General features: G+C 47.0%; 3 protein-coding genes across 5 annotated transcripts in view; 1 reads left to right on the top strand and 2 right to left on the bottom strand.

The window, feature by feature from the left end:
• Positions 1 to 458, top strand: part of LOC134861171 (rho GTPase-activating protein 20-like) — an 11090-nt gene extending 10632 nt beyond the window's left edge. Inside the window, 1 exon segment of the mRNA XM_063878200.1 lies at positions 449 to 458. Within this exon segment, the coding sequence (XP_063734270.1) occupies positions 449 to 458 (10 nt within the window).
• On the bottom strand, positions 71 to 8105 carry gart (phosphoribosylglycinamide formyltransferase). The gene is made up of 23 exons (XM_063878172.1): positions 8052 to 8105; positions 7782 to 7870; positions 6375 to 6524; positions 6152 to 6247; positions 5909 to 6083; positions 5316 to 5427; positions 5064 to 5132; positions 4854 to 4979; positions 4680 to 4767; positions 4485 to 4570; positions 4245 to 4413; positions 3731 to 3962; positions 3401 to 3495; positions 3173 to 3282; positions 2886 to 3084; positions 2553 to 2804; positions 2233 to 2385; positions 1902 to 2105; positions 1639 to 1797; positions 1384 to 1514; positions 1004 to 1145; positions 810 to 925; positions 71 to 680 (listed from the first exon to the last, which is right to left on the bottom strand). The coding sequence occupies exons 3-23, from the start codon at positions 6517 to 6519 to the stop codon at positions 483 to 485; spliced, it is 3057 nt and encodes a 1018-aa protein (XP_063734242.1). The 5' UTR covers positions 6520 to 6524; positions 7782 to 7870; positions 8052 to 8105; the 3' UTR covers positions 71 to 482.
• A 729-nt stretch (positions 8106 to 8834) lies between these two features.
• LOC134860703 (uncharacterized) overlaps positions 8835 to 12231 on the bottom strand; it is a 45156-nt gene continuing 41759 nt past the window's right edge. For all 3 annotated transcript variants that reach the window (XM_063877490.1, XM_063877491.1, XM_063877492.1), the window contains 5 exons: positions 11434 to 11568; positions 10706 to 10989; positions 9672 to 9938; positions 9431 to 9583; positions 8835 to 9356 (listed from right to left, as the gene is read on the bottom strand). In XM_063877490.1, the coding sequence (XP_063733560.1) occupies positions 9202 to 9356; positions 9431 to 9583; positions 9672 to 9938; positions 10706 to 10976 (846 nt within the window). In that variant the 5' untranslated portion in view covers positions 10977 to 10989; positions 11434 to 11568 and the 3' untranslated portion in view covers positions 8835 to 9201. The remainder of the gene's footprint in view (positions 9357 to 9430; positions 9584 to 9671; positions 9939 to 10705; positions 10990 to 11433; positions 11569 to 12231) is intronic.

Raw genomic sequence — 12231 nt, 5'->3', positions numbered from 1 at the left:
GCCCAGGTTAAAGTGCTTCTGATTCAATGTGAAATTCGTGAAAATAAATAAATTAAAATGCCACACAAAGTGATTATATGCATTGACCCAGGCAGGTTTAATGATGAAATAACAGTTCCAACTACACACACACATTCAAAAATGTATTATATACTAATCAGCATTACAAGTAGGACTTTTTTCAGGAGGTCAATTCCAGTGCAACCAACATGAATTAAAAAGAAACCCGTGGAATGTAATCTAGTTCAAAATGAGGCCTCTGAACACCTCAAGAGGATGAAATGTGGATATTTAATGGATGTTTGCAAGAATAAATGCAAGAAAATCTACATATCTCTCAACCTAGCATGACGATCTAAAAAATAAAGGTCAGTTTGCAGGTATTAGTTAAGTAAACAGTGACTATCGTGACCTTGTTTGATGCTTTGTCAGTGTCTCTTTTTTCTAGTTTTAAGTAACAGACTGGGATTGTTGTGTGTCCTTCAACTCTGTGAATTGGACTTCCACAGGATGTGTCCGTCCTCTCCGAGTCGGACCGTGCCGCTGGCCACCAGATCCAGAGCAACGGGGAAGGCTCGGTGCTCGGCCTCTCGGATCCTGTCGCACAGACTCTCCTCGGAGTCGCCGCTCAGCACGGGCACCGCCTCCTGCACGATGATGGCGCCTGCATCCACCTCTTCCTGAAAACACAGGAACAAAACAACGGCTGTGAAAGTAGGAAATCTTCACACAGTGTGTGTTCCCTTGTATCTTTTCCAGACTGACATTAAAGTATTACTGATACACTCTTGGTTTGGTGTCGTACTTACTGCTACAAAGTGGACCGTGCAGCCGGAGACCCGCACCCCGGTCTGGAGAGCCTGCTTCTGGGCGTTCACCCCCTTAAATGAAGGCAGCAGGGATGGGTGGATGTTCAGCAGCTTTCCTGTCACGATGAAAACAGCAAATGTGTAGACCATCATCTCATCACTGGGTCATGCAAACTTAAAGACCGTTCACACACCGTTCCATTTCTTGACGAAGGTTCCCGTGAGGATCCTCATGAATCCAGCCAGGCACACCAGCTCCACCCCGAACTCCTCCAGCACTCGATCGATGGTGCCGTCGAACTCCGCCCGGCTCCCGTACAGCTTGTGGTCCACCACCTGATCAGACACAAATGCAATAGTGTCTGATCAGGTGTTATTAAAGCAGTATTGTCTTTCCTTCTCCTTCAGTTTAAATACTTGGGTGTGGATTTCCTGGTTCCAAATATAACTCCTACTGCAAGATGCCCTCAACTAGCTGGGATTTATTTTACCTACTTGTAAAGGCAACAGCAACCAGACTGGCCCCGGCTAGTAGTTTTTGTGTGCAGCTTTCTTTCATTTTTAATATGCATACCCGGGTCTGGATGCCGGCCAGTGAGGCTCTCTTCAGGCCCTGAACTCCGGGTCTGTTGGAGATGACGAGCACGATCTCTGCGGAGCTGGACGGACGCCGGGCCTGCTCGATCAGCGCCTGCAGGTTGGTGCCTGGGACAAAAACAAAGCAAGAGGATATTCAAGACTTTGAAGTGGTGTAAGGACATGAAGGTGGTAGGATCTAGCTCTTGGAAAGAAATCTATCCTTCCCCAAAGAAATTCCTGTAAAGCTCACCTGTGCCGGAGATGAGAACGGCCACTTTGGTCCTCTTGCGTGGTGTGCTGCTGTCGCCATGGCTACCCCCGTTGTGATTGACAGGCACCTCTCCGCAGGTAGTCGGCCCTGCGTTCAGCAGGCTATGCTTCAGGTTGCGGACCACCACAGGTTCTGCCCCTGCAGTCACAAACAAAAGCGTTCAAAGATTCAAAGGCTTTATTGTCATGCGCAGTAGTCCCAGGCTCTTATTAAAACACTAAATACTGAACACTGTTTCTCACCCGGCTGCTTGTGGGCCAGTGAACCCACGATCCACGCCTCCTCGGGAGCCTGAAGCTGCCGTAGGACCCTCTGAGCGTCCAGAGGGGCCACCACCAGCACGGCCCCCAGGCCACAGTTGAAGGTGCGGGCCATCTCCTCCTCGCTCAGGCACCCCTCCTTGTGCAGCCAGGAGAACACTGGGGGGAGGGTCCATCGAGAGGCGTCTGTGTGGATAGAATGAGATAAATAAGATCCACAAAGTCCCCTCTGAAAATATATAAAATAAAGAGTGTTCTTTCCTGCAGCTTCCTCATGTCAACACTTATCTGCACTTTAATTTGAACGTCTCACCTAAGTCGACTGCCAGCTCCTGGGGCAGTACCCGAGGGATGTTTTCCAGCAGCCCCCCCCCTGTGATGTGAGCGTAGGCCTTGACAGCCCCGCTGCGGAGGATTGGCAGCAGCAGACGACTGTAGATCTTGGTAGGCGTCAGCAAAACCTCGCCTGGAGGCAGAGGGACGGTCAGACGGTGGGCAGCAGAGTGTCAGTTATTAAAGATCTTCTGAACTTTGAATTAAATACAAATAAACGGCTTAAATTTAAGAGTGTCTAGAGACATGTTAGTGGGTTTGAGAGCTAAATAGGACACACTTTGATCCACGATGACTCACCCACAGTCTGTCCCGACGTGCCGAAGGGAGCCGGGGAGCTATAGCTGAGGTTGGCCCTCTCCAGGACTTTGCGGACCAGGCTGAAGCCGTTGCTGTGGACCCCGGAGGAGGCCAGTCCGATCAGCAGGTCCCCCTCGGCGATGTCCCCCATCCTGGGCAACAGGGCCCCTCGCTCCACAGCTCCAACACAGAACCCGGCCAAGTCGTACTCTCCTGCAGCATAGACGCCTGGCATCTCCGCGGTCTCTCCACCTAAGATAAAAACCCTCATTTTTTTAACCTCAGCGGTAATAAAGGCCAGCTTTCGGGACACCAGAGCGTCGCCTCTCTTACCCAGAAGAGCGCAGCCGGCCAGCTCGCAGGCTTTTGCGACGCCGCCGATCACCGAGGCGGCTACGTCCACGTCCAGCCTGCCGCAGGAGAAGTAGTCGAGGAAGAAGAGCGGCTCGGCGCCCTGAGCCAGGACATCGTTCACACACATGGCCACCAGGTCCTGACCCAGCCCGCCATGTTGCCCGCACGCCTGCGCAATCTGAGGAGGAACAGTGATGACATGAGACATAGATGGGCAACTTCTATATGCTCTCCCAAAAAGGTGGAGGAAGGAACTGAAGTCCCACCTTGAGTTTGGTCCCCACTCCGTCCGTCCCAGACACCAGGATGGGGTCAATAAAACCAGCAGCCTTCAGGTCGAACAGCCCAGCAAAGCCTCCCAGTTCTGCATTACACCCTGGTGATAAAATACCAGTTATAGCCAAGGATACTTTATCATTTCATCCAAGCATCCCATCAGTTTTGAAGGATTTTCTTGCTCATGATTTAGATTTTATACACAAGAATGAAATTACCAGCGCGAGACGTTGCCTTGGCCAGAGGCTTGATCATGTCCACCAGCTTGTTACCGGCAGCGATGTCCACGCCGCTGTCCTTATAGGTCAGTCCTCTGTCAGAGACACAGTGAAACACCACTGATGACATATTTCTTAACGTAACATAGCTGTCTAAAGTGTTGAAATCAATGTGGAACTTCTGGTGTTGGACTTGGTAATTAAAAAGAATACGAGGAAACAAGTTAATCCAAAATGAAGTTTTTTATTCTTTAAGTTCCACAAGATATAAAGCATAGAAATAAACAAAACAAAAAGGAATGTTTTAGCTCGTTCTTCCTTCACACACACCTGTGCTGCTTCAGGTGGGTGATGGCACGATGGCCGATGTCGCGGCGGTACACGGCCTCCGGGAAGCCCACGGCCGCCACGCCCTGATTGGCTGTGTGCAGGGCCGTCTCCAGGGATGAGCTGACGGCGGTGACGGTCAGGACCCGCCCGCCGTTGGAGACCACGGCCCCATCCTTCAGCACGGTGCCGGCGTGGAAAACCTGCAGCCCTGAGTCCTGATCCTGGGACAAACCTGACGAGAACACAGGGGTTACAGCCAGCTTTAAAACACCAGATGTTTAAGAAAAACCTTATATTTAAAAGGATTTCCTCCAGATTTTTAACATTTCAAACACTGGTAGTAGAAATAGGTATAACGTACAAGCCAGTGTTTGCAGATTTGAACACCGGATGCATCCATATTTAACCACTCACACACACACACACACACACACACACAGGAGATTCAGCATGAAGTTTAATATGCATCTGACGAACTGGAACTGGACAAAGCTAGTGATGAAAGAATTAATACCTGTAATTTCCACTCCTTTCTTGTAGGCGCCGGGGTAACCAGCGCTGGCCATCACCACGGTGACTGCAGAGCTGTCCTGGTGCCACACGGGGGCGCTAGAGGCCAGCTTCCCGCTGAGTGTGTTCAGGATCACCTCATACAGGTCGCTCTTCAGGAGGGGCAGCAGCACCTGAGAGAGGCCTGTGTTAATGTCTGTTTTAGGAGCACTTGTAGAGATGGGTGACAATAAAAATAACCCACCTGACACTCGGGATCCCCGAAGCGACAGTTGAACTCGAGGACCTTTGGCCCCTGCTTGGTTAACATCAGACCCGCATACAGCACACCTGGAGAATAGGAAGAGGAGATATATGAGAGAAAAGACACATGTTTCATTCATCTGGAATCCAGTACGGACGGGAATTACTGCACAGTATGAAACAAAGGAACACCTACCAACATAAGGAGCCCCTTCCTCCCTCATCCCGTCCACAGTCTTCTGCAGGATGCTCTCTGTGATCTCCTGCAGCAGCTCTTGGCTCACCTGAGATGGAGATAGCGTTAAAACATAGATGCACACAGGTGGACTGCTCCTAAAAAACGCAAAGAGACTGAGAGGAAGAGGTGCACCTGAGGGGTGGGACAGTAGGCCCCCATGCCGCCGGTGTTTGGCCCCAGGTCGCCGTCCTGCAGCCGTTTGTGATCCTGTGCTGGAGGCATCGCAGCCACTGAGGAGCCGTCAGTGAAGCACAGACACTACAGAGGGAGGAGGATTCACGTGCTGTCACCTTAAGGTACAGTTGGTTCAGGTATTTCATGGACTACTGAGGGTCTACTCACAGACACTTCCTCTCCCTCCAGGAGCTCTTCCACCACCACGGTCTCGCCCGCAGACCCGAACGCTCTGTCCTTTTACAACCAATAAAAGATAATATTCACAACAGAATTGAGGTATTATCAAGCCTAAATCCACACCATGAAACCTGGCTTCACTGTAGTAATTTCAGAAAGAATATTCAGCTAAATACTGCAGCTTTTATTTGCTAAATAAACTCCCATGGCTGATTGAGCCCACAGATTAATGTCTGGTACCTTCATGATGTCCATCACAGCCTGGCAGGCCTCGTCCTGGTCCGCTGCCACGATGACTCCCTTCCCCGCCGCCAGCCCGCTCGCCTTCACCACTAGCGCTGGGAAGTCGGCCCTGCAGACCCAGAAGAGTAAACACATGTGGAGCTAATGCTGCATCGCTGATATCGAGGATAACATTTGGTGTGTGTGCACCATTTAACATTTGCAGTGTGAGATATTGTTCTATGGATGAAGGCTGTCAGCAGATGACTAAGAAAACGACTCTCAGTAGAAAGGGGTTTTTTTTCTGTCTGAAGAAGTGGCAGTGTTTGAGGGAGCTCTCAAGTGAAAGGCGGTCACCACATCTTAGATCATTAACTCATGAAACCAACTGAGAACTTCGGCGGAGATAACGGTTTCTATTTCACATTGTGGATGTTTAATGGTTCTGAAAAGAAAAGTTTGCTTGTGGAAATAAGCTATGGTTTTACCGTCACAGAGAAAAACTCTACATGTCCTCTTTTCAACTACTAATCATTCAATATGACTTTCCTCTGCACAAATACACTCCTGTAGTACATAACTGTGTGCGTGTGTGTGTGTGCAGTACTGACGTGCGGATGAAGCTGCAGGCCTCGTGGGCGTCGGTGAAGGATCCGTATCTCGCTGTGGGGAGGCCGTGGCGCTCCATGAAGGCTTTGGAGAAGCTCTTGCTGGCCTCCAGCTGAGCGGCTTTGGCAGACGGGCCGAAGCAGGGCACTCCGGCCGCCGTCAGGTCGTCCACGATGCCTGGGAGAGGAGCCAAAGTTAGAGAGGGATTGTACGGAGAAAGAGTTAAAGAGGTGGAGATAGCTCACCTGCTGCCAGCGGGACCTCGGGGCCGACCAGCACCAGCCCCACATGATGATCCTTGCAGAACTGAGCCAGAATGGCGTGGTTACTCACCGACACCTCTGCATGAAGACAGAGAGGATGGGTGATTATTAGACACTTTCTGATCTACTGTGACATCGTGAACCACACAGAACTCTCAGGTCTTCTGGGACGGGTCTGCTCTCCGTCCACAGGTGTTTTTTTTACCTGAATTGCTGATTTTCCCACAGTTGGCCGTGCCTGCGTTACCCGGAGCGACCAGGACTTGCTGAATCAGCGGAGACTGGGCCAGCTTCCAGGCCAGCGCATGCTCCCGCCCCCCGCTGCCCACCACCAGCACCCGTTCTGCCATGGTACCTAAATGAGGAATAAACAGGACATCAAGCGTATCAAACTTAAAACCATGCTTCCCTTCAGGGCTGATCTTCATTTGCCTTTAACCGCTCGTAAAGCTGCCATTTAATTGCATGCGAAGATTGACCTATAACGGAAAAGAGTTCCATAAGCTGTGAGGAAGCGGTGACCTTCTCTGAGGCCCGGGGTCTTTTATTATCTTGTAATGCCACACTAACACGGATCCAATCAACGAGGACAAAAACACAAGTCAGCAATTAAATGGCTAGGTCATCAGACCGGTCCGAATCACCAGCAGCAGCAGGAGGGTCTCATTTGCATAGAAACACAAAGCGTTTACCAGCTTGATATACAGTAAAGTGTTCGCTTCATTGTGGAAGTGCAGCAGACCAATGTCCTGTTAGAAGGCATGTCACTACTGACAATTTGTGCAACCATCTTTAGGGTGATTTGATAATTAAAATGGGCTACAATTGCAAGAATGCTATGTATGTGACAGAGGTAAATTCCATAGATAAGCAGACTTGATAATGACGTTGAAACCAATCCAATCTAATACAGTTCCCATCCCTATTTAATCCACTCAACAGAAATCAGTGTCATTTCATTTCAGAGAGTCCGGGTCAGAGGTCTAACCTGCAGCATTGTGAAATTGCATGCTTTACTTAAGTAGATACTAGACAATCAATCAGCGTTGAACATCATTGGAAGCAGATGCAGGACAAAGGGGTGAGTGTTGCACTGGGGGGGGGCACATGCTCCACAATTAAGTCAAATCAGTGGCTTTGACTCATGTGACTCACAGCAAATCAAATGCATGTGTCTAACGATGCATCACTTATTTGAAAGGCCCTTATCAAATCAAAGGAAAGGGATGTTGGGTCTGTGACAACTCATTAAAGCATAAATGAACACCTTTCTGAGGATAATGTGTGCAAAACATGTTGCAGAAGTATTACACTTACAGTGTGTGTGTGCTCAAGATGGCTGCACATTCATTCATATGTACTTATTCTGCAGTTTGACCATCCGATATATAAAAAGACCAGATGTTGTTGTCTAATTCCTGAAGCGTCTTTTCCGATCGCAATCCCCAAAAGCGTCAACAGAAACATAATCTAATCCAAACAACATCAACACGTTTATGCATACACTAGAAAATGCATAAACACTTTTGCTTTTGCATGAAAACAACAATATTGACACAGCAACATTAGCACAACAAACACATGATCATCTCGCATGCTGTTTGACACTCACCTGTGTGTGTTAGTGTGTGTGTGAAGCAGAAAATAGATCCCAGCTCAGGAGCGGTCAGGAGTGTATGTCCTCTGATCTCAGCCTGCAGACTGACCGTGGATACAGTGTGTTAATACATCACACACACGCATACACACACCACGTGGATCTAATATACAATGATGCAAAGCGCCAAACACAAACACACGCCTCCTGAAGTTTGATAGAAGTGATCAAAAGCTTAAAACTGACACACAATCACGGTTTAGTGTTAGTATACATGTGTCTTACCTTTATCTGATGCACAAGCTTAGTTTTTTTGTAAAGTTTGGATTTTTTTTCAACTTCCTAGGGGTGTAACCGCCGAGTGCATCATGGGAGTTGTAGTTGATTAGCGGTTGGATCCGTTAAAATCCTACATCTTCACCAAGGTTGCTTTTTCTTGTCACTTTACGGGTTGCATATTCAACTTGACACACGTTTATAAACAAATTGCTATAATCAAACCACATAAGTAGCATTAACTACAACCTGAAGAGCTGCACACACCTGAATGCATCATCAATCCTCCCAAAAACATCTCAGTACTTCAGGTATATTGAGCTGACAATAACACCTCAGATATAGTATTATTACTTGATAATTGTACTTGCATTGCAATAATGCATGACCTGTACTGTATTGTAATATTTATTGGCACTTATAACACACCAACCACTTAACACTAACAATAACTGACAGATGCTTTTTTTATTATAGCGCTGACATCTAAGTAGCCCGTCTGTAATGGACACAGCAGCTCTGGATTTATCAGAAGATAAGCTTTTGACCATCAGGACATAACAGCTCTGAGATAAGAGCTCTGCCATTTATTGCTTTGTAAGAAATCGATATGTTCTGAAAGTCAAGTTAACTGCAAGACGGTGTAAAGTGGCCAAATAGGGTCTGATGGGATGTGCTCTCTAGTTAAGAGTCTGGATGCAGCTCAGAGCCGATGAGAGGAGGACAAAGAGTTGTAATGGCCCCTGCAGACAGGAGTACATAATAGCATGAATGAAATCAAAGAAGACTTGCAAGAAAGAACCATATTTTATTCAAGTAAACGTCTGACACTGGGAAAAACAGGCATCAGTGATTAAAAAATGGACATGAATGTTGGTTAAAATATCTGTATTAAGTTCCACATGTGGACTGCCAAAGGTGCAAGAAGGTTTTGTGGTTTTATTTCTTGTCGATGCATGGCTTTGTAGTCCCTTTATATCATCTGCACACATCTGTTATCCTTTATTTGTCTGTGTGAACGTGCATGTGGTTCATACGTCTCCAAACTGACATCTGCACCAGCTGCATCATCAGTGCAATAAAATACCACGTGTCATTTCTCAGTCGTAACACTCCAGCAGGGTGTTTAGTTTCTTCAAGCTTAAAGTCCATGACTTGTTCACAGCAGAGGGAGTTCAGGAGCTTTGAGGAGTTCTTGTCCTAGCTCTGACTCCCGCAGGGCGAAGAGTGTGACGCCTGACCTGTACGCTGCAGGGATCCTGATGTGTGTTAACCTGGGCTGATCCTCTTCCTGGACCACTTGCTTTACTTGACCTAATAGGAGGAAAAGAGGGGATGAAAACAGATGCAAAATGCTCATAAAAAGAACCCAAGTTTAGTTCATCTACCTTCGACATCCAGGGCTCTCCAGCGCGGGTCAGACTGAGTGTCTGATAAGCCGGACAGACAGCAGTCTGGCGTAAGTCGCAGCAGAACGTCTTCCCGACGAATCAGCAACACGGATTCACTGCAGAGTCTCTGGTGCACCTCTGCCTCACTTTCTGAAAAAAAGGTAAACATTATGCAACAATATAAGGTGGCATTAACCCCCCCCCCCAAGAAGGTTAGTTTTCCCCTGCTCTTACTCACCCACATCTAAAGGATTGGTCATGAAAACGACGTTAGGTGCAACCCCGAATATGAGCTGATGGTGCCAGGCGTCGGGCACCTCCTCTCCGTCGGGCACAGCCAGCTGCATGTTCATGGTCGCCACGGGAACAGCACCACTGCGGATCCAGCGTGCGAGCCAGTGGACGAGTCCGACCCGCCGCTGAGGGTGGAGGTGGAAGAATCGGCCTACAACCTTCCCCTTGCTCGCCTGCTGCGCTCCCTGGATGAGCTGAGCGTGAGTCGCACCTAGAGCAAAGTTAGAATCCTCACTTTAACTTTTCCCCATCATTCACGAGATCATTCTAGCATCGCAGGAACTTATTATATTTTACTTGTCGTGTCTGAGATCGCTGATTATTACAAGTGCGTTTCTTCTCCGCTCAAAGCCTCACATGACAGCTTGAGCTAAGCGCCTGAAATGTCAGAGCAGAAATTGTGTAACAGAGCTGAAAAAAGTCAATTACAGTCGCTCCTCTGAGAGACGTAAAACTCTTTGTCTAATTCGAGAGGGTGCTTTTAAATTTGCCTGCTTGGCAGTGCAGCCAGCTGTCATGCTGGCAGGAAACCACTCCTAGAAATTATACTCTCCGCTAGCATCTGTGACACCTGAAATCTTCCCAATGCAATACCAAGTCAGGCTTTATGTTTTCATATGGAGAGTCACAGAACACTTGACAGAGCTTTGTGAAGTGTTTAAAATGTAGAACCTGACAAGTTTAGTCAAAGAATTGTATACATCGTCTAAAATGTTTCCGTCCAAATTCATTTTTAGGGTTTAGCAATATAAAAACAACCTTTATATAAATGAAAAACATATCGTTTCTGTCTTTATCTGCCTCTTAAAGTTATGTTTTTATAATTCAAGAAAAGTAGAAGTACCTTGAATATTAACTTAAGTAGAATATTGAGTACATTTACTTCCCACACAGGTGTTTACAAACCTAAGGGCCCCGCAGCTGGCCCTCTGTACATCAGGGTAGTATTCACACAGTTTAATATATCAGGGCATGTACCAGCTTCGCTCCGGGACAGCAGGTAGTCAGGCAGCGGGGACTCGTTCCTCCTCTGGCGTGTTTGGACGCAGCGGTCTGCTTCCTCCGGGGCCACATCCACGCAGAGGGCCTTCAGCACGTCCACCACAGCCGTGGCCCCGCAGGCCGATGCTCCTATCTGCAGGGTCTGCCTCTCCAGGGCCTCCTGGAAGGACCACAGCATGGCTTCATCCGCTCCAGTCTCCTCTTCCTCCTCATCGCCTCCAGGAACCAGCTCACACACTGCCTCCATCTGAAAGCCTCATCTGCACACACACAGGGTTTCAGATTAGATTACAACACACACACACACACACACACACACACACACACACACACACACACACACACACACACACACACACACACACACACACACACACACACACACACACACACAATTAAGATAATGCAACAATATCCTGTGCATGTGAAGTGCATAAATGCATGCAGAGTGGAAATATATTTTACTGCAGAAATGTAAATGTATGCACAGAAATATGTCTCAAAACAATGCATGTATGTATGGTGAGTATAAATGGATGCATGAAGCTAATTTCCAGTAGCCTCTTTTAAATCATGACTGGTGAAAACGATAATCCTGCTCAGTAAAATGTATGCTACAAACAGACATGTTATTGTCTTAATCTGAATAAGCATGAACATGCACTTGCACGGTTGCTTTCATAGAGTTATAATTCATTTCTTACCATCTAGGTGAGCTACTGAGACCGACAATCACAAACAGTCACGTGCTTCTCTCTTCGGTGGTTTGTTTCCGGTTGGGCAGAGAGGTGAAGGACAACCAGCGCCCCCTGCTGTCAGCATTCAGCCATGAGAAAATACTGTGAAAACATGAGAAACACACATACAAATCTTAATAAAATCAGGCATTTACATGTAATACAATTATCTAAAGGAATAAGGAAAGATGAGTTGCTTTATTCCCCCAAAATTTAGTTTGGATAGTTGTTTTTCGAATATACACTTGTCTATCTACTTATCCTCAAAGTGTGTCTCTATACCCACTATATAAAACAGAACATATTCTTTTATCTTAAAGCACTGTATGAGAGCTGCAGAAACTGGAGAATTAATTGCAGTTCTCCATTCGGCCACAAGATGTCAGTGTTGCTGCACTGAACTGTAGAGATATATAGAGATATAGATAACAGCAGGAATACAGTATGTCACTGGTGTTGATGTCACCTTCTTCTTCATTTCGTGCACAAGTATAACATGGGAGGGGGGTAGAAGCATGCCCAAACACTTTGATTCACCTGAGGTCCAAAAGCTCGTAGAGAATAGGATGTTTTAATGTGATATCTCCTTCGTTTTATCTGCTATTTCCAATTCTTATGATGCAAATGTTGTATATTTAAGTTTAGCAAATAGTTGTGTTTGTAGAGCAGCTCAAATTTTGACCTGAATGGTTGAATTACTTATCTCCAAATCATCCAAGCAGGACTCAACAATTATCAGCCAGTTATTATGTGCCTAAGGAGGTG

Source organism: Eleginops maclovinus, chromosome 24, assembly GCF_036324505.1.
Source record: "Eleginops maclovinus isolate JMC-PN-2008 ecotype Puerto Natales chromosome 24, JC_Emac_rtc_rv5, whole genome shotgun sequence".
In the NCBI taxonomy this organism is placed as follows: Eukaryota; Metazoa; Chordata; class Actinopteri; order Perciformes; family Eleginopidae; genus Eleginops; species Eleginops maclovinus.
The sequence above is the reverse complement of the archived record's forward strand: the minus strand, read 5'-3'. Positions and strand labels throughout refer to the sequence as shown.

Bases quoted from the DNA above. Each gene is read 5' to 3' on its own strand.
- gart (XM_063878172.1), bottom strand. From the start codon at position 6,519: ATGGCAGAACGGGTGCTGGTGGTGGGCAGCGGGGGGCGGGAGCATGCG. The intron at 3,963-4,244 runs GTATTAATTCTT...TGTTCTCGTCAG, and splicing joins GAAAGGAGTGGAAATTACAG to GTTTGTCCCAGGATCAGGAC. The intron at 2,386-2,552 runs GTGAGTCATCGT...CTCTGCCTCCAG, and splicing joins CACGTCGGGACAGACTGTGG to GCGAGGTTTTGCTGACGCCT.